This window comes from Malaclemys terrapin, chromosome 5 (genome assembly GCF_027887155.1).
Source record: "Malaclemys terrapin pileata isolate rMalTer1 chromosome 5, rMalTer1.hap1, whole genome shotgun sequence".
Lineage (NCBI taxonomy): Eukaryota > Metazoa > Chordata > Testudines > Emydidae > Malaclemys > Malaclemys terrapin.
This window is the reverse complement of record NC_071509.1, coordinates 73,070,692-73,092,168: the sequence shown is the minus strand read 5'-3', so window position 1 is coordinate 73,092,168 and position 21,477 is coordinate 73,070,692. Positions and strand designations below refer to the sequence as shown.

Below are 21,477 nucleotides of genomic sequence, written 5' to 3'. Positions count from 1 at the left end.
TTGAAAAGCTGGTGAAAACACTTTAAGCACAACCTGGGGACATGGCATGTGAAATGTCACACTTATTGTTTTTGTTTAATTAGAGAAAAGGTGGAATTTATTTTTGCATTTAATATACCTACACTGATTGCTGGAAGTAGCCGATGCATATAAGTAGTTGCATTTTCAGTGCATGGTTCTTCATGTGGCTTTGTTCTAAAGACTGGGTCCATTGACTTCAATAGGAATGAAGACTCTGACTTAGCAAAGCACGTAAGCACATGCTTAGCTTTCCAAAAATGTTTAAGTTCATCCCTATTCAGTAAAACACTTAAGAACGCATTCAAGGGGTTTGCTGAATCAAAGCATAAGCACATTCAATTTCTTGCAGTACCAAGGCCTAAAAGATTCGCATTTGTAGGCAGAGAGAGCTGATGTCATGTTTTATCAGACTCAATCTTAAAGACGCTGCCACTAACATTCAAAGTAAAGTAACAATGTGAAATACATTGGTTAGAGACTCCTTTTATTTGTGGACTCACTATGAAAGCATCTATAGTTCACATTTTCTTCCAGAAATATTCTATAGTATTAAATAAAATGAGAAAATCAGTACAGTGCCAGTTAAAACACTTTTAGCCTGTGAATCTTTGGGGCAGGAGCTGTTTTTAAATTTCAGTCTTGTGTAGTACCAAGCATAGTTGTGGCATCAAATGGTGAATAAATAATAAAACAATTAGAGGTACTTGGAAATTTTCCATTGGAAAATGTGGATTCATCAAAATGAAACATTTCATGGGAACATATCAATTTTGACAACATTTTGTTTTGAAACAAATGGAGTGGATCATTCTGATAAGGTCAAAGCAAACTCAAATAGCGATTTCCTCTTTCACACACACAGAAGCGGATTTTCTATCTGCAAACCTCTGCCAGCATTAACTAATGATAACGTACAGTAGTTGTGTAAGATCAAGAGTGCAGGATTGCTCAAAGTGCTCTTTCAAGTGCCTCTTGTGCTTGGCACATCAAGACCTCAGAACTGTTTAAAAGTAGGTTTAGCTCTTATTAAAGAAAAATAGAAGCTGTATCACTGATATACCAGTATATCTCAAACTCTTAATTGTAGGAGCATGCCATTCTACATTCAAAAGCTGAATCTGATGCAGTCTTTACTGGAAGAAGGGAAAAGGTAGCTTGGAAAATTTCAACTTCATCAATGCTAGTCAGTAATACACTAGGACTCACGAATAAGGCTGGGAGTTTGTCACGGAGGACACAGAAGTCATTGAATCCGTGACCTCCATGACTTCTGCAGCAGCCGGTGTGCCTGGCACGGGGGCCGCCTGACCAGCTCAGGCAGTCCCTGGGCCAGTCGCACTGGCTGCTGCTGGGGCAGTCTTGGGCCACCACGCCATCCTTCCCCAGCAGCAACCGGAGTTTGGGAGGGGGCAGGGGGTTGGGGCACAGGATGGGGTGAGGTCTCTGGGTGGCGCTTACCTTGGGGGGGCTCCCCTAAAGTGGCGACATCCCCCTACCTCAGCTCCTAGGCAGAGACATGGCCAGGCAACTCTGTGCACTGCCTCCACCTGCAGGCACCCGCCCCCGCAGCTCCCACTGGTTGCAGTTCCCGGCCAATGGGAGCTGTGTAGCCAGAGCTCTTGGCAAAGGGAGCTACAGATCTGCCTGGCCACATCTCTGCCTAGGCCCTAGATGCTGAGAGAGGGGGATTTTACTGCTTCTGGGGAGGTACGAAGCCAGGTAGAGACCCTGCCAGCCCCACCAACCCTCCCCCCCACAGCACCACCCACAATGCGCTGGGCCACCTCCCCTGAGCACCCATGGTACACCTCCCCCCCGCCCCAAGATTTAGTCAGGGGTATATAGTACAAGTCATGGACAGGTCACGAGCCGTGAATTTTTGTTTGCCCGTGATCTATCCATGACTTTTACTAAAAATTACCCGTTACTAAAACATAGCCTTACTCATGAACACTTACTTAGTAGGTTCTTCTGTGGCCCCCTCACCAAAATATCTGGGTGCTTCACTATCACTAGTGAATTTATCCTCACATGACTCCTGTGAGCTAGGGAATGGGAAGTCCTAGGATCCCCATTTTACAAATGGGGTATGTCATAAACATACAGCTAAGGGTAGCATAAAATCTCCCTTTATCCTGTAAAGGGTTAATCCCTCTTTTACCTGTAAAGGGTTAAGAAGCTCAGATAACCTGGGTGGCACCTGACCAAAATGACCAATAAGGGGAAAAGATACTTACAGTTCTGTGGGGGAAGGTTTTTTGTTTCTCTCTCCTGGAGTCAGCAAGGAAACAGGGCAGGGAAAATACATCTCCCTAAGCCATATCTAAACTAAGCATTTAGTCTTGCAAAAATAGTAAGTAATAGCAAAAAAATGTGTTAAATTATCTTTTGTTTTAGCTTGTGAATTTTCCCTGTGCTAAGAGGGAGGTTTATCCCTGTTTTTGTAACTTTAAAGTTTTGCCTAGAGGGGAAATCCTTTGTGTTTTTAAATCTTTTGTTATTCTCTAAAGAACTTACCATCCTGATTTTACAGAGGTGATTCTTTTACCTTTTCTTTAATTAAAATTCTTCTTTTAAGAACCCAATTAATTTTTCATAGTTCTTAAGATCCAAGGGCTTGGGTCTGTGTTCACCTGTACCAATTGGTGAGGATATTATTCTCAAGCCTTCCCCAGAAAAAGAGGTGCAAGGCTTGGGGTAATGTTTTGGGGGAATAGGACTCCAAGTGGTCCTTTCCCTGATTCTTTGTCTAACTTACTTGGTAGTGGCAGCATACTGTTCAAGGCAAGGTAAAATTTGTGCCTTAGAAAAGTTTTTAACCTAAGCTGGTAAAAATAAGCTTAGGGGGTCTTTCATGTGGGTCCCCACATCTGTACCCCAGAGTTCAGAGTGGGGAAGGAACCCTGACTAAGGCCGGAGCTTGGGCTCTGAAGCCTGGGTGTGGGGAAGGTTTCATAGCCCAAGTTCAAACCTGAGAAGGAATGTTTACACAGCTATTTTTAGTGCTGTGCATGAGCCTGCGTCTGTAGACCCAGGCTCTGAGACTTGCTGCTGTGGATTTATTTTTGCAGTGTAGGCATACCCTTAGTTACAAACACGATCCTCCAATCTCTAGGGCACCAGGTAGGCATCTAGGGTGTTCACACTCTCCTTTTTGTTAAGCTTTTAAATTATGTATCTTTTTGTGCATTGGAAAAAGGCTCCCACAAAGGTTTGGTCTCCAAATAGCCTGAAGAAAGACTTACTTATGCCATGCTTATAAGGAAGTTACACTGCATGTTGCCTATGGGACTCTAGTGATTCATGAATTATTGAAGTCAGATGATTTGAATGATCTATAGGGAGTAGAGGTTCTCTACGTTCCACACTATTAGAGATTAAAAACTGGATATAGCCACAAACTACCACCTTTGATAAGGAGTAATAAATTGACAGCTTTTCCTGATCACATTATATTTAAAAGAGAGCAAGACTGCCTGGTACCAAATGTGGGAGTGGGGCAAAAACCTTTAAACTTTTATTTACATTTAAACATTTTAGAGCTAGAGTTCTTCAGTTTTTCTGAAAATCTCATCCGGCTGGAATAAGAAATCTGACCTAGGGCATGTCCCTCATTGTGGAATACATAGAAGGTCACCACTTTAAAGTGATTCAGCTGCTGACTCATCTCCTCTCCCATGTGTGCACAGATATACCATGAGAAAACCGTGCAATAACTAACCACAAGACAGCTATGGGTTAGCAGCAGCTAGCAAACCAGATGCCACTCTGCAATTTTGGACTTGCACATACATGGTTTTGATTGAAACATGACCAAGTCTCCCATGTGTCACTGGATACTGCTAAATGCCATTACCTTTGATCTACAGCCTTCCCCATGCTAGTATGGAAAATATGATCCTTAAGAAAAGGATAACACAGCTCTAACCAATGCTTTTATTTTTCCAGTGATATGAAAAGTTATGAGGTTTTTTTTCCAATGTCTAGGAAATGTTTGTTGAACTATGGTTAAGCTTGGATGCTTATTACATTAGCGGTTCCTCTAGTTTAAGAATGACACACAGTAGTGGAATAGGGCAGGGAAGCCTGAACTGTCCCTGTGTATGCTGCCATTGCTCTACCAGCTCATGCAGACCAGTCAAACTACGTTTAAACCATCTGAGGTGCATCCATGCTTAAGCATAGTTCAACAGATTTTTCCTAGACATTTTTTTTACAGTCTGACAGCGGTAGTGTAAAGGAGGAGGTGCAGGCTGGTCTCAGGGTTAACATTATTGTAGCTTGTTAGCATAGTTTGCTGACTTAATGATTCTGAAGGCTGGACCAAGACAAAACATTTTTAGAAAGTATTTATACAGCTCAAGGGGGCTAATGAGAATTTTTTAAATGTTTACTATGCTCCAGTCTCAGAAAGCATTTATGGGTTTCTGAGTCACTCATGCTACTAAAGTCCATGGATACTAATGCTGTAGCAAGAGGAATGATGCTGAAAGAAGATCTTATGTAAGTAGACTCCCAGACTTCTCTGCCATCATCTGTGAATTCCCATATGCAATGAACAGGCTGGGAAGAAAGGACAGTTACCTGTTCCATAACTGGCGTTCTTCAAGATGTGTTGCTCAGGTGTACTCCACATTAGGTGTTCGTGCTCGCCACATGCACCGGTGCTGGAAGTTTTTCCCTTAGCAGTACCCGGTACTGGGGGAGCGCCACTGCGACCCCTAGAGTGGCGGCTCTATAGCGCTATAAGGGGAGCTGCGCACTCCCCCCACCTCAGTTCCTTCTTGCCGGACAACTCCGACAGAGGGGAAGGAGGGTGGGTTGTGGAATACACCTGAGCAACACATCTCGAAGAACGCCAGTTACGGAACAGGTAACTGTCTTTTCTTCTTCGAGTGATTGCTCATGTGTATTCCATATTAGGTGACTCCAAGCTATATTTGATGGAGGCGGGTAGGAGTTTAAGGGTTTTCGGGACGCAGTACCACCCTACCAAACCCGGCGTCATCCCTTGCATGGGAAATGATCGCATAATGCGAAGAGAACGTGTGGACAGAGGACCATGTGGCAGCCCTACAGATGTCTAGGATCGGGATGTGGGTTACATAGGCAGCTGACAAGGCCTGAGCTCTCGTTGAATGTGCCCTGACTATCAGTGGTGGGGGAACCTTTGCCAGGTCATAGCACGTGCGTATGCATGAGGTGATCCAGCGGGAAAGGCACTGGGTGGAAATTGGTTTCCCCCTCATACGCTTGGCCGATGCAACGAAGTTGCGAGGATTTCCGGAACGGCTTGGTCCGGTCGAGGTAGAAGGCCAGCACTCTACGCACATTGAGCGTGTGCAGGCGACATTCCTCGTTGGAGGAATGGGGCTTAGGGCAGAGCACCGGGAGGAAAATGTCCTGTTCCATATGGAAGGCGGAGACCACCTTTGGAAGGAATGCAGGGTGTGAGTGGAGTTGGACCTTATCCTTGTGGAAGACCGTATATGGGGGTTCCGAGGTCAACGCCCTGAGCTCTGAGACATGTCAGGCAGATGTGATAGCTACAAGGAATGCTAGCTTCCATGACAGGTGAGACCAGGAATACGTGGCCAAGGGTTCAAAAGGAAGTCCCGTGAGACGGGAGAACACTAGGTTTAGGTCCCATTGCAGAACGGGGGACCTAATGTATGGAAATGAATGATCCAGGCCTCTTAGAAAGCAGGAGGTCATAGTATGAGAAAAAAACGATTGACCTTGCACCGGCGGGTGGAAGGCCAATATGGCCACCAAGTGCACCCTGACAGAGGTGGGAGCTAGCCCTTGAGTCCCAAGGGACAGGAGGTAATCAAGGATGATCTGGAGCGGTGTGGACAATGGGGAGATACCTCACTCCGCCGCCTACCTAGAGAATCTGGACCACTTTGACAGGTACGTCCCCCATGTGGACGGCTTTCTGCTTTCCAGCAGAACTCGTTTGACGTCCTCCGAACACCTCCCCTCCTCCTCATCTAACCACTGAGCAACCACACTGTCAAGTGGAGTGTGACTAGGTTGGGATGGAGGAGGCGGTCCCCTTCTTGGGAGAGGAGGTCCGGGCGAAGCGGCAGCCTCTGTGGGGGGGGCCGCTAAGGTGCAAGAGAGTCCCGTACCAGTGTTGTTGGCCCAGTCTGGGGCTATGAGGATAACCCGCGTCCTGTTTGTTTTTACTTTTTGCAGGACCTTGTCGATCAGGGGGAAGGGGAGGAAGGCATAGAAGAGTTGGCCTGACGACTGAAGGAGGAAGGCATCTGAGATCGCCCCCTTCCCCACTCCTCCTCCGGAGCGGAACTGGAGGCAGCGCCAATTCTGATCGGTTGCAAAGAGGTCAACCTGGGGAATTCCCCACTCTCGAAAGAGGATTGTGACCTCTGAGTGGAACGATCACTCGTACTGGTGAGAGAAAACCCTGCTGAGGTGATTGGCTCACATGTTGCGGATGCCGGGCAGGTGAAAGGCTCGCAGGGAGATATCGTGGGCTATACAGAATTCCCATAGGCTCAGGGCGGAGGAACGAGTCCCGCCTTGCCTGTTGATGTAGTGTGTAGCAGCGGTGTTGTCCGTAAGGACTCTGACTACCTTTCCTTGAAGGTGCATGCTGAAGGCTATGCACGCAAACCGTATCACCCTGAGCTCCCTGACATTTATGTGGAGGGACAAGTCCGAGGCCGACCATCTCCCCTGAGTTTGGACATTCCCTGTATGAGCTCCCCATCTCAGATCTGAGGCATCTGACACCAGGTTTAATGATGGGGAGGTTCCCGGAAGGGGACCCCTTGCAGCATGCTGCTCAGGAGGGACCACCATTGTAGGGAGGCAACCACCCGGGGTGGTACCATGATGACCATGTCCAGCTCGTCTCGTGCCTGGGAATTCTGAGGCCAGCCAGAGCTGGAGGGGCCTCATTCTGAGCCTGGCATGGCAGACTACACACGTGCATGCCGCCATGTGCCCGAGTATCTGAAGGCATGCCCTTGCCATTGTCACGGGGAAGGCCGTGACCAAGGCGATGAGGTCCCTGAGGGTCTCGAACCTGCCTGGAGGAAGAGAGGCTGTGGCCCTTAAGGAGTCCAGCATTGCCCCTATGAATTCTATAAGCTGAACTGGGACTAACGTAGCCCCGAGCGCACTCTAACTACTCGAAAGTCTACTAGAAGAAACTGTACCACTAAGGTCAACTATAGAAGCTGCAGCAAAGCTGGAGCAAGATGTTCCAACTACCTTCACTGGCGGCAAGAAGGAACTGAGGGTGGGGGGAGTGGGCAGCTCCCCTTATAGCGCGCTATAGAGGTGCCTCTCTAGGGGTCGCAGCGGCGCTCCCCCAGTATGGGTACTGCTAAGGGAAAAACTTCGGGCACCGGTGCACGTGGCGAGCATGCATACCTAAAGTGGAATACACCTGAGCAATCACTCGAAGAAGAACCTTTGATTCTACTTCTCAGAGGTTGTTTTTAGAAATATATCCAATAAATAAAAGTAATGAAGAGATGTGAGCAGATGGAGAGGCATATTTGAGACTCATCAACAGAGAAGTACTAATGAACTATAAGAACAGATGAGGTCACCTGGTGAGGAAAGAGTACTCTTGGAACACATTGGGTTGGGCAAAATTTGGAAATGTGGCTCCTAGGTAGCTATGGAATCCTGCAGCAGATAGAGAAGAAAAGCTTCCTCTATGTATGAGGAACAGCTGTGGGTGTTATTTATTTAGGCTGAGCCCAAAGATAGAGAGAGTCTATCATCCATAGTCCATGACTATGCTATAAATAACCACTATAGTCACCTATTTTAAAATCCTCATGAAAGTTGACAGGAAATTAACCATAACAAAAAAATCACATTCACAAGTAACGTTAAAGGTTTAACTAACCACAAAAGCTGGAAAACTCAGTGCTGAGATTTTCATTCTCAATCTGAAATGTTGTCTCTTTAGTAGTACAGGAAGTTCTCCAAACAGCATGTGATCTTCTCTTAATCAAGTGCTGCATTTCCATGACTATGAAAGAAAGCTAGAGCAGCTACCTTATTTCTGTCTTTCCTGACTTTAGGGAGATCACTGAATATACATTAAATAAGAAAACTAAATTCATCTGTAAAACTTGGTCTGTTCTACTAGGGTAGTTATGTAAAGTTTCACCCTCTCATGACATCCTTAAATGCCATGTATAAAATAAATAATTTTAAGGCTTGAATTTTTATTTGCACAAAAATGACATTAGAGATTTATTAAGCATTAATGAGCCAAATGTGTTCCTAATGCAATATTTCACAGCAAGGGCTTGCTTTTGCTTCAGCTGCAAGAAAAGAAACTTAACATGTATTGTACATCCACTGTAAAGCCTAATTCCATATTCTTTTTGGTGATATAAATTAAGGACTTTTTCTTTATTAAAAAAAATAGAGGCCGTGGCCTGAAGTTGATTACAACACACAAACCAAACACAAACCCTAGTCTGTGCCCACTTATTGCATGCCCCCATTAGTTTGGTTTATTTATCGCTTGAACTAATGTGGTATAATGTGCCTCTCGTGTTCAAATTATGCAAATATGGTGGGGATCCACAGTAATTTATCAAATGCACCGGAGAGAAGGGGGAGAAAAGAACTTGTTTTTCTAAGACTAAGCAATTTATAAGACAAACAAACAACAAAACAGACAATATCTCAGTTTGGTTCCAATGCAAAGAAATCAAACAGGAAGACTGTGCCGTATGTAGTACAGCTCCCATATGGATCATGGTACTTAAATGGGAAGTAATATCCAAATATCTCAGAACAGCACTCTGAAACCCTCAAAGGTAAAAAGGACACTCATCATGAGTGAAGTCAAAGTGAACTGTCTGACATTAGGCAAGGCAATTTGGCCATCCTGAGACTACTCTGCATAAAAGAGAAGGAAAACAAAAAATGCTTATACTAAGCATCAGACCATTGCAGATTATGATACAGTTATTGCTGCAGTCAAAGGTAGGGCAGGCATATTGTTAATCTGTGGCATTGAGAGTAGACAGCTCATGGTAAAGCTTGGTGCTACGCCACAGCCAGACAGGGGATTTGTATTGCACTTTGTTCAAGGAAATGCATACCATAGAATGCATATCATACCCCCTTCCCTTTACCCTCTCATCCTTCAAGCCATCCCTAAAACTGGGGTCCCCATCTCATGTTCTCTTCTAGCTCCTTCTCATTTGTCTCAACACCATTCCATCTTGCCTCTCTTCCCTCTTCTCTACTCATTCCCTCTCTACCTTTTCTCAGCCAGTCTCCTACCATAGACAGTCCCTTTTACATTAAAACATACTCCTTTCCCCTCTACCCTGAATATAAAACAATCCCTCTCCATTTGCCTAAAGCGTATATTACATTTTAAAATCTGTATGGCTATTGAGTCATGTAAACAGAATTAGCAGTAACTATTAAATATGGGTTGAAATTCCATCCCATGTTTGTAATTATCTGTACATTTTCAATGTCCAAAGGGCAGAACAGCATGCAAGGTAAACATTTGTCAAGTTGCGTGGGGGGATATTTATAGACAAAATTAGAAAGTGCATGCATACGGTCAGATTAAGACAATCAGAGCTGAATAGACTACTGATGAAGTGTGCATTGATTTCATTGAGTTGCACCTACTTACACCAGTGATGTTGCTCTGACTGTAAATAACATTCACTTCTCTGTAATAACATTGTGGTTATCAATTCATAACAAAGCAGACAAATCACATTATTTTGTCAGTATGATTTGGGTACATAATTTCTTCAAATGCTTCTAAAAATGGAGAGATATGCTGGTCTGACCGCCCTCATTCACACATATACAAAACAATGTTAACTTCCTCTTTTCTTGTGGTATTAGACACTGAATTTTGCAATAAAGTCCAAAAGAATTCCTGCTGTTGTAATCTGAAAATGACTATCCAAATATACCAGACACTTATCCTTCCAGGGAAACACTTTACTATTCATATGTACCTGATGATACTCTGCCAATCTTAAATTGATGTAATTAGACATGTTCAGCTTTGCATGGAAATCATCTTGTGGTGAGATTATTGACAAAATCATCAATATGGAAAAGATCAATCAGGTCATCTAGTCCTCCCTGCTGCTACATCATTATATTTTTCTGAACTTCCCCTTGCAATGCATCTTATGGTATATGAATAATTTTTTTCTTTATAAACACACACATCCACCTGTGAATTCTGAAATTAAGTTTTGTTAGTTTTATTTGTAAACTTGTTATAAGTAATTTCTATTTAATTTTTGCATACACTTTCTGCTTAAGCTGTTTGCTAAGAAAATATTTATTAGGAATAGGAGCTTAACACAGTAAATCAACACTTAACATTTCCTGGACCACAAAGATAGACACAAAATATTTTACAAAAATTCTTTATGGAATTACACAAAACAAATGCACAGGGTTTGTCTGTTTTTACGCTGACTTAATCCCGAAAAACAAAAACCAACCCTACAAAGATCACAAGAAAGGCATGATAAACTGCATTTTTAATCATTGTTGCACTGTTGTGTAACAAGCCCTTGTTACAAAACATTAATTTAGTGTCTTTAAAAAGTCAATAGAAAATGTATTTAATCTAACAGAACTAGTAACAGCTGATATTTTAACTGACTTTACACCTTATGAATAGAGGTACTTTAGTCACAAAGTATGGAGAGTAGAGAGCTAGAAAAAAAAAGGTTTTTTTTAAACCTTTAGTAGTCTTTTTTTTTAAAATATAAAATGCACTAATTTCCCAAAATAAGAATATTTTGACACATTAGTGTCAATTTATGCTGATGAAAGCTGATGACACCTTCTTCCTAACTAAAGTTCATTTCACAAAACCTTAATATATTACATGAATATTCAAGTAAATTATTTAAAAATATTTAAAAAGCACAAGAATTGAATTGTACAGTGTTTCATACAGATGGTTAGCTTAGGAATGTTGTCTTTCCAGCTATATATATTTATAGATATTTATTTTTAAGACCATCATGACACTACCTGATATTGCAAGAAATCCTTACGGTTAATGTTTATTATTCTTCCTTTTGTAATTTATAACATTAAAATTTCAGTTGCATTTTAATCAGAAGTTATGCCAATGATTTAATTCATCACCAGCTAGTATATTCTTCTTTCTGTGTGTTGCACAACATCACATCACACTGCTGGCCCCACTTTGTGAGATGCTGAACATGCTCAACTTCCATTGACTTTTATGGGAATTGATGGTGCTTAGTACCTTGCAAGTGAGAGCAATGAAACCATTATAATTAAGCAACAGTAAAAAAGACAAGCTCAGCTGGATGCTGTCCCAGCTATATGCTGTGGGTTCACCAGCATCAAACCTCTCACAAAACCCATTAAGAGTAAAAGTAGTGTTCTCCTTGCAGGATTTCTTCTTTATACCTATCACCTGGAGTGATGTAAAAATATTTTATTATTGACTCAAACACTGGGCACCTACAGTGTTGAGAGTGAGTCACTCACTAGTCTTGGTCAGTGGATTTTGGACTACAACAGAATTCTGGTTTACTTAATATCCCCTGCAATGGGCAAATTCCAGAGCAAAATAACCCACAACAGGAAATTGGAATTAAAAATACAAATCATGCACAGTTTACATTACTGTGAGACTTCAATAATACATGCAAGACAATGAAAAAGTCAGAATGTATCAAAGTAGCAACAGTTAAAAATTTAGCAAAGTTTTCACAGTGTCTCTTTACAGCCTTTTACTTTAACACAAGTGCATCACTTACCATCACTATTGCTCAAACATTTTAAAATGTCTCCTGGCCATGCAGATCACTTTGAAAAAAACCAAACCCAAAGCAAATTATATTTCTTAGGCATTTTTAGACATTGAATACAACTTGAATTTTACTCAAATGTTCAACCCTAGGAAGTAAGTCGCTGTTAGCAAACTAGAAGTGTTTCCCAAATATAATTTGTTCTACTGTTGAGCGTTAACATTCGTTTTATCTCAGTTACATCCTGAGAGTACTAAATGCCCAAAGAACTAGCCAAATATGCAAAGTTAAACTTTGTTCAGCTATCCAAATTCTTGAACAAACAGAACCTACAGGGAATTTCTTATTGGCATCCTCTCAATTTCTTCCTTCCCATCCTTCAGATTGTTGAGGTTTATTCAGTTGCACTGTTATGCCTTTGCCTTCCAGAAATGTTACACTGCTTGGGCAGTTATTAAGGAATAGAATTAGACTCAAGAACAACTGATATATTCTGTCCTAAGTAAAAAACCACACAATTCCATTTTTTTCCCAGTTTGCAATTTCAGTTTGACACCACAACTCAACATTAACCCATAAAACAAAGACTAATACCACTGTCATATACAGTGGGGAAAAAAGTCAGGAGGAAAAATGGGAGGCTCTATGTCAGAGATAATCACTCACTCATAAGGAGAGAATCCAGCTTCCCCTTAGCTACCATTTCATAAATTAATAATTTGTTAAAATCATAATCACAAGAATTTAGCTATTACACAAAATTCAAGTTTTAAAGAAAGAATAAATTAGTTACAGCCTTGTAAACAATGGTTCATTTGTGTAACATTTTTGAAGAAAAAAGAGTTCCCCTGTATAATAAATGAGACAGTACAAGGCACACATTACACTTAAGAATCCAAAGTGATAAAAATAGCAGATGCCTTCATCATCTTTGTTCGCTTGCAATTGTGCTATAGAACACTGGAGAAATATATATAATTTTGTTTATATTACAGTCATTTGAAAGTCTTCCATGACTGCACTCTTTTTGCTAATATATTTGTGCTATTTTATAGTGTAGTGTGATTTGCATCTGTTGAAAAGGATCTTCTCAGATGTTTTCTACAAAGCTGCCAGGGAAAAGGCCAGTTTTTCCATTTCGTTGCAGTGTGCCTTTGAACCAGCCATCCTCACGTTTTTTGTGTACAAAAACAATGTCCCCTTCCTTAAGTTCAAGTTCTGCTTCACTCTGAGGAGGATAGGAGACCACAACCCTGTATCTGTACAATAAAAAAGCATTTTAGTTTAGGATTTTTTATAAAATATTGCACTGTTTACAAAAAAGTTCCTATACATGTTACAACTTATCAGAATAGGAAGCTTCCTGGAACTACACCTCTACCCCGATATAACGCAATACGATATAACATGAATTCAGATATAACACGGTAAAGCAGCGCTCCGGGGGAGAGGGGAAGGCTGCACACTCCAGTGATTCAAAGCAAGTTTGATATAACGTGGTTTCACCTATAACGCGGTAAGATTTTTTGGCTCCCGGGAACAGCGTTATATCAGGGTAGAGTTGTAGTTACAGAGCCCATAAGAACTGAAAAATAAATCTATCCCCCTGGACAGAAAATAACAGAATGTTAACATAAGGAATCCAAGTCAAATGTACATAAAATACCTCTTATGGTCTTTCATTAAGATCCCTGTAAAAATATATAAGAGGGTTATGACAGGCAATGGGAAAGAAATGTAAACACATTTTTGGATATATATGTGCTGTCTTCTTCCAGCTACAGTTACTTAACAATAATCAGACTTAAAAATTGCACAGCAGTAACTGTACTTCATTTCCCAATTGCATGATCATGTGGTGACATATTTTAAAAGAGTAACTAACAAGACATGTACTTGCTTGCAGGTTTATTATTTTTGTTTTCTAGATTATAAGATCTTCAGAGTAAGAAGCGTGCTACCTTATTTGTTTAGACAGTGCCTAGCATGTTTTGGGGCTACTGTAACACAAATAATAAATAATTACTGTACATAATGTGTAGATCAGCATTTTCCTCTGGCATATGGACTGTTGAAGATAAACATTTTCTTCAAATACCATAAGAAAAAGCTCTAATTATCTCACTGTAATATAAAATTAATACTGTTACACTCACAAGTTACATACCAAATTAAAAACATTTCCTAAAACTCACTTTCTCCCAAATCTGTTTTAAGCACATATAGGACCATTCAGCCATCTTGGGCTATGTCTATACTATACATCACTGATAGCGGCATGTAACATATGTAAGGTGACCATATTTCCAACAATAAAAACGGGACACCTCCTCCCCTGGGGCTGAGCATCCGAGCCCTGTGCTGCCTGCAGCTGGGGCTGCCTGCCCCCAAGCTCCATGCCATCTGTGGCTAGGGCTGGACGTATGGCCACTCTAAGCATACTTGTAGCTACAGGCTGCAGTGAAAGGCAGGGTGCATCCATATTGCGGAGTGTAGCTACATAAGTCAGTGAAAGACTCTGGCAGAGAGCAGACAGCAGGGGAGGGCTCCCGCAGGGTGGTGGTGGTGGTGGGGGGAAGGCAGCAGGACACTACTCTGCTAAAAACAGTAGACAAGGAGGTACAGCTTGGGCAAGTGGAGAATCATGTAGGGTATGTTATCAGGAACTTACCCACACCCTTCTTACTCTACTTGCCTAAGCTGTGCCTTATGGTCTACACTGTTATTTATACCTGTCTCAAAGGGGACTACGTGTGTATGTACACTACACACTGCTGAAAGAAATATGCAGTGTAGACATACCCTTAGGGCTGGTCTACACTAACCCCCCAGTTTGAACTAAGATACGCAACTTCAGCTACGTGAATAACGTAGCTGAAGTCGAAGTACCTTAGTTCGAACTACAAGGTAGTTACCGCGGGTCCACACGCGGCAGGCGGGCTCCCCCGTCGACTCCGCGTACTCCTCTTGTGGAGCAGGAGTACCGGCGTCAACGGCGAGCACTTCCGGGATCAATTTATCGCGTCTAGACAAGACGCGATAAATCGATCCCAGAAGATCCATCGCTTACCGCCGAACCCAGAGGTAAGTATAGATGTACCCTTACAGTAGTTCCAGTTCAAAAAGGCCTACAATTTAGATCTGTTACAACTTTGCAAACAGCTGTGCTTCTAATCTCTGTCAGTTTCACAGGACTGTTTTGTACTCCAACCCTATCTATACAATTCATGTCCTTATGTTAAAGTCAGATACAACTATAGCCTATCACTGAATGCAGAACTCTCAATCTTCCAGTTTAAAAATAGCTAAGTGCACTACTAGGCCATATGTTTGGCAAAAAGCATCTGGAATTTCCAGCAAAAATAAATACAATTTGCAACCATAAAGACTATTAAATAGAAATACAATAATATGTTAAAGGTCTGACAAACAGAAAATGCCAAAATATTCAGAGTAAAGATGAAATGCCTGCAACAACCCACCTTGTTATGTTTAATAGCCACAGCATAAGGACTAATTTGACAAGCAATACACTATATGCTACATCACTGTAAGAGAGAGACTCACGTTACCTGTATGCTATTTGTCTGAGTATATTTTATTCTTTTTTTAAAAAAGCTAAACAAAAAAGAAAAACCATTGAAGGAGCTTTATTATATATAAACGAAATATATGGATACAGTCAAAATATTCAGGGACATGTACTAGCATAGTAGACATTTTTTAAAGTCTTTTGGCAAAGTTTTACTGCTTTAAATAAAAACTTGTATGTGGTGAAGATCATATTAGGAATTAATCACTTGTCAAATTTTATTTATATACTGATTTAATAAATCAAAGCTATCTTTGAGTTATAGCAACCCAAAATGGTTCCGTTAGAACACTGCAGATTTATTGTATTAGTACTTGGATTATATAAAATTTGCCAAACCAATTTTGTGGTACAGTTTGGGAAAACAATACCATTCTCTCACTAGAAGGGAAAACATATAACAGCAGGCTATAAAAGAGACCTAGTTTGGGAATATTTTAATGAAGTTCCTCTACCTGTGAGTAAGACAGGCATGCGTGCAAAATGCAAACACTGCAACAAAGAAATGCAAGGCCTGGGTGCCCGACTGAAACTACATCCTGAGAAGTATTCCTTCTCAGGAGGAAGCTGTATTGAAGATGATGAAAAGAACATGTAGGATCTTCAAGCTGGTAAACTTTTTTGTTTCATACTTCTTTCTTAAGGACTGCCTGTCTTCCTTCTGGACTATTCTTGAATTCTCATGTTTGAGCAAAAAATATAGTAGTTAATCTATGGTACTGTCATTTTAGATGCAGTTGTGATAAAAAATAAATAGCTGAAATAGGCAGATCTTCCTTTTACAATTTCACCTTTTAAGTAGTACTGAGCGTCAGTGAATGCAACGAGTAATACTAAATGAGCAGTATCGTAATAATAATTAAATAACTGCATTGGCTTATTTTGTTTAGGAAAATCCATCCTCAACATACAGGATTCTGAGCACCATCATTTTCTATAGTTTCAGAGTTATCTCCCAATAATAATGTTTCAGTCACGTCTTCTATGTCACATAGCCACAGTATATCACCTGTAGCAAATAGAAAAAAAAATCTCCATCATCCAGAAACAACCATAGATAACTATGTGATAAGAACCAGCAGATTACAAAAAGAGGTAATTGATGAAAAAATTGCCCAGTTTGTTTATGCAACAAACTCTCCTTTCCGTATGATTGAGGACTCACACTTCATTAACATGGTTCAGTCATTAAGACCAGGATACAGTTCACCCAACAGAGCAGATGTTGCAGGCAAATTGCTGGATAAAGCGTATGAAAGAGAAATTGAGCAGTGTGCAAAAGGTCTAGAGGGTGAAATTGTTAACCTGACTCTTGATGGGTGGACCAATGTCCACAATGATCCTGTTATATGTGCTTGTGTGACAACAGAAGAAGGGAATGTCTTCCTTACGGAAACAATTCATACATCAGGAAATGCACACACAGCAGAATACTTACAAGTAGCAGCAGTAAAAGCTATAACAAACTGTGAAAAAACATTCAAATGTCTAATACCCAGCTTGGTCACATACAATGCTGCAAATGTATCCAAGATGAGAAGAAATTATTTAGAAGAGAGTCCTAAGCTAATAACATACGGTTGCAGTGCTCATTTGATGCACCTCCTAGCCAAAGAATTCAGTGTTCCAGAAATAAAGGTTAAAGTTGTTGAAATTGCAAAATACTTCTGTAACAACCACTTTGCAGCAGCTGCTCTGAAAAAAGTGGGCGGAACCAAGCTAACTCTCCCACAAGACATACGATGGAATTCAGTAGTAGACTGTGTTGAGTACTATATCTAGAACTGGCCTAATCTGATGACAGTTTGTGAACAAAATTGTGAAAAAATAGATGGCACTGCCACAGCCAAAGTTCTCAACATTGGGTTTAAGAAAAATGTTGAACACATGCTGAATACCCTGAAGCCTATTTCTGTAGCCTTGAACAAAATGCAGGGAAACAGATGTTTTATTGCTGATGCTGTTGAAATTTGGAAGGAACTGAGTGAGATCTTAAAAAGAGAAATATGCAATGGTAGAGTTAAATTACAAGCATTAAAAAAACGAATGGGACAAGCACTATCTCCAGCTCATTTTCTTGCAAATATTCTCAATATTCGGTACCAGGGTCAAACCTTAACTGCTGAAGAAGAGGAGTTGGCTATGATATGGACATCCAGCAATCATCCCTCCATAATGCCAACTATAATAAACTTCAGAGCTAAGGGTGAACCAGTCAAGAAATATATGTTTGCTGATGATATTTTAAACAAAGTCACACCAGTGAACTGGTGGAAGTCACTTAATCACTTGGATTCAGAGACAGTTGAAGTGATAATCTCACTTTTAACAGCAGTAGCTTCTTCTGCCGGTGTAGAAAGAATATTTTCTTCCTTTGGACTAATTCATTCCAAATTGAGAAATCATTTGGGACCTGAAAAAGCAGGAAAGCTTGTTTTTCTTTTCCAGATTATGAACAAATAGGAAAATGAAGGTGAAGACAACTGAGTTAGCTGCAGAAGCCAATATTTTAAGTTTCTCATGTTGACCTGCCTGATATAGTCGATTTAATTTTTGTGTTTTTTTAAATATTTAACTATTTTAGTTAAAAACAATTTTAACAAAAACAAATCTGATTTTAAAAAACTTGAATGTTTAACTAAATTCAAAAATTCATATGCTTGTTTTGTTAAAATATTATATGTTTGTTGTTGAAGAAAAAACCCAGAATACATAACATTGTTGTTTTAGTTAAATAAAACAATGTAAATATCTGTCTCGTGATGTTCTCCTCGTGATACAGCATGGCAAGAAAATCCTCCAAATATTAATGATTAACCTGTTGAATTGGACATAGTTCATCTTCCAATGACTTCATAAATATCTGCTTCAATTACCTTTGGTAAATGAAATAACCAATCATTCATTTTCTGATATAGCGGTAAAACTAATCTGAAAAGTTTCCAAAATAAATAACTTTAAAAATGTACAGTGTGTACCTTCTAAAAATGAAACCTACATCTATCTCTGAGTTGTGAAGAATATGTATTAACGTTATAACAACCAACAACAATGAACTTTTATGTAGAAATCCATGATTAAATTGAGTCTTCCTGACTAGTGATTTAAATCCACCCTGGAAAGTTTCATAAAGAAAAGTATTCAGTCAGGCTAAAAAGTACCACAGGTTTATGCATTACCTTTCACTTCTGTCAACTTGGGTTCAAATCCTGGCTTATGACACTGTGACCCAGGAACCTCTTGCTGCCAACTGGCAGAGAGCACAGGGATACATAGAGTTTTACTGGGATCCCCTGGTTTGGATATATGCATAATAATTCACTAAAGGGTGGCATGTGAGGTCTTTACTGAGAGCTAGTAGCCCACTAGTCATGATAATAATTGCAAAATGTATGTAGAGATAATATTTAAGCAATTGTGTCTATATTGAAAACATGTTCTTAAGGCAGGTAATCAGATTATCTCCCTGTCTGGCCATTGTGTATTGTGTCCCCCAGTGCATGGCCCTACTTGCATTCTGAGACAGATGCTGATTAAGAGATTGCAAAATCTATAAGAAAGGAAAATACAGGAAAAAACAACCTATAGGGGGCATCAAGCTTCTGAACAACAACAATGGATTGTTTGGAAATATATGTAGTGCAAACAGGAATCCTGGATTAGGGCTGTCGATTAATCACAGTTAACTCACGCGATTAAATAAAAAAAATCGTGATTACTCACAGTTTTAATCGCACTGTTAAACAATAGAATTCCAATTAAAATTTATTAAATATTTTGGATGTTTTTCTACATTTTCATATATATTGTATGCTGTGTTGTAATTGAAATCAAAGTGTATATTATTCTTGATTACATATATTTGCACTGTAAAAGATGAACAAAAGAAATAGTATTTTTCATACAAGTAATGTAGTGCAATCTCTGTGTGGTGAAAGTGCAACTTACAAATGTAGATTTTTTTGTTATATTTACCAGAGATAATGCTGCCCTCTTCTTATTTACAATGTCACCAGAAAGTGAGAACAGGCATTTGCATGGCACTTTTGTAGCCGGCATTGCAAGGTATTTATGTGCCAGATATGCTAAACTTTCGTATGCCCCTTCATGCTTCAGCCACCATTCCAGAGAACATGCTTCCATGCTGATGATGCTTGTTAAAAAAAGTATGCATTAATTAAATTTGTGACTGAACTCCTTGGGGGGAGAATTGTATGTGCCCTGCTCTGTTTTACCCACATTCTACCATATATTGCATGTTATAGCAGTCTTGGATAATGACCCACCACATGTTGTTCATTTTAAGAACACATTCCCTGCAGATCTGACAAAATGCAAAGAAGGTACTAATCCGAGATAGCTACAGCACTCGACCCAAGGTTTAAGAATCTGAAGTGCCTTCCAAAATCTCAGAGTGACGAGGTGTGGAGCATGCTTTCAAAAGTATTAGAAGAGCAACACTGCGATGAGGAAACTACTGAACCCGAACCACCAAAAAAGAAAAATCAACCTGTGCAAGTACTTGTAATCAAAAATAAAGTGAGCACTGTACACTTTGTATTCTATGTTGTAATTGAAATGAATATAATTGAAAATGTAGAAAACATCCAAAAATATTTAAATAAATGATATTCTATTATTAACAGTGCGATTAATCGCAATTCATTTTTTAAATCACGCTATTAATCGTGATTAATTTTTTTAATCGCTTGACAGACCTACCCTGGATCTTTCACCAAGGAGGCAAGCTGAGAACGTGACTTTTCCCCCTGAACAGAAGATCACAGCCAAGCCTGGCTGTAAAATGCTGGGAAGACTTTGGGTGTGCATTGCTCTATAAGACAAGAATGTACCTAGTTAAGTAACTCTGGGTTCTAGAATGTGTGTCATGATTCTATTTTATATGTAATAATTTTTTTCCAATACATCTACATGTCATCACTTGAATCTCTATACCTTGTTAAATAAACTTTTATTTGTTTTCACCATAAATGTATCTAAGTGTTCTGTGTTAAACAGACTGTGGTGTGAGGTGTAACTGGTATGCTAGGGTGGATTGCTTCTTGAGAAGCAGCAAATCTTTAACTACTATAAGGTTTACAGTCGACACCCCTCAGCGACACAGTTATACCAACCTAACTCCTGGTATAGACAGTGCTATATTGATGGGACAGCTTTTCCCATTCACTAGAATCATAGAATATCAGGGTTGGAAGGGACCTCAGGAGGGCATCTAGGCCAATCCCCAGACATATTTTTGCCCCAGACTCCTAAATGGCCCCCTCAAGGATTGAACTCACAGCCCTGGGTTTAGCAGGCCAATGCTCAAACCACCCTCCCCCCATAAAAAGGTTATGTCAGGAGTGGGATTTGACATAGCTATCACCTCTTGGGGACGTGTAATTATCTATGCCAACAGGAGAAGCCTTCCTGTTGATTTATGTAGCATCTACAACCTTTTAAGTGTAGACAAGCCATGAGTGTCAACAGGGGCGGGACACTCCGGGGAGATACTCAGAAGGCTCAGGGGTTGGAATGTGCCTATGGCTAATCTGTAGAGAGATAGTGGGGCCTGCGTAGGCCTAGAGGGGTGGACTTGTGTTGCCAGTGGCCAATGAAGCTGAGGAGCTGACCCTCACCAGGAAGTCAAGGATTCCTCACGTTAAGGGCAGGTGGTAGTGAGGTATTCCACAACCCTGGGTACTCCTAGGAAGCATCACAGACATAACAAGAGAACATTTCTTTATGGACACATTTCCACTAGGGAAAATGATAACCTGTAAGCTACTTGGCACGAATGGCAGGCACTGCTCAAGTTAAATATTTAATCGTCTATGAAATACTTGTTAATTTTTAAGACTTCTTGATGCCCAACTACACTGTGTCAGCTGGTTCACCCCATCAGTTCATTGTCAATTCCTTGAAGAAATTAATTACATTTGTTAAGCATGATCTCCCCTTTGGAAAAGTATGTCTACTTTAATGTGTTTGAACCCTTCCAAGTGTTGTCCTACTGCCTGTCCCTGTTGAATAACTCTAAAATCTTTCCCAGTCTGAAAGCCAGAGTTAATGGTC

The 21,477-nt window shown here is 40.4% G+C and overlaps 1 protein-coding gene and 1 long non-coding RNA gene across 3 annotated transcripts in view; one reads left to right on the top strand and one right to left on the bottom strand.

The window, feature by feature from the left end:
* The first annotated feature begins 2,292 nt into the window (after positions 1 to 2,292).
* Positions 2,293 to 20,388, top strand: LOC128838296 (uncharacterized). The gene is made up of 3 exons (XR_008445150.1): positions 2,293 to 2,374; positions 6,223 to 6,438; positions 19,709 to 20,388. It is a non-coding gene; the product is annotated as an uncharacterized LOC128838296 (long non-coding RNA).
* SH3RF1 (SH3 domain containing ring finger 1) overlaps positions 10,535 to 21,477 on the bottom strand; it is a 154,350-nt gene continuing 143,407 nt past the window's right edge. For both annotated transcript variants that reach the window (XM_054030354.1, XM_054030356.1), the window contains exon 12: positions 10,535 to 13,069. In XM_054030354.1, the coding sequence (XP_053886329.1) occupies positions 12,901 to 13,069 (169 nt within the window). In that variant the 3' untranslated portion in view covers positions 10,535 to 12,900. The remainder of the gene's footprint in view (positions 13,070 to 21,477) is intronic.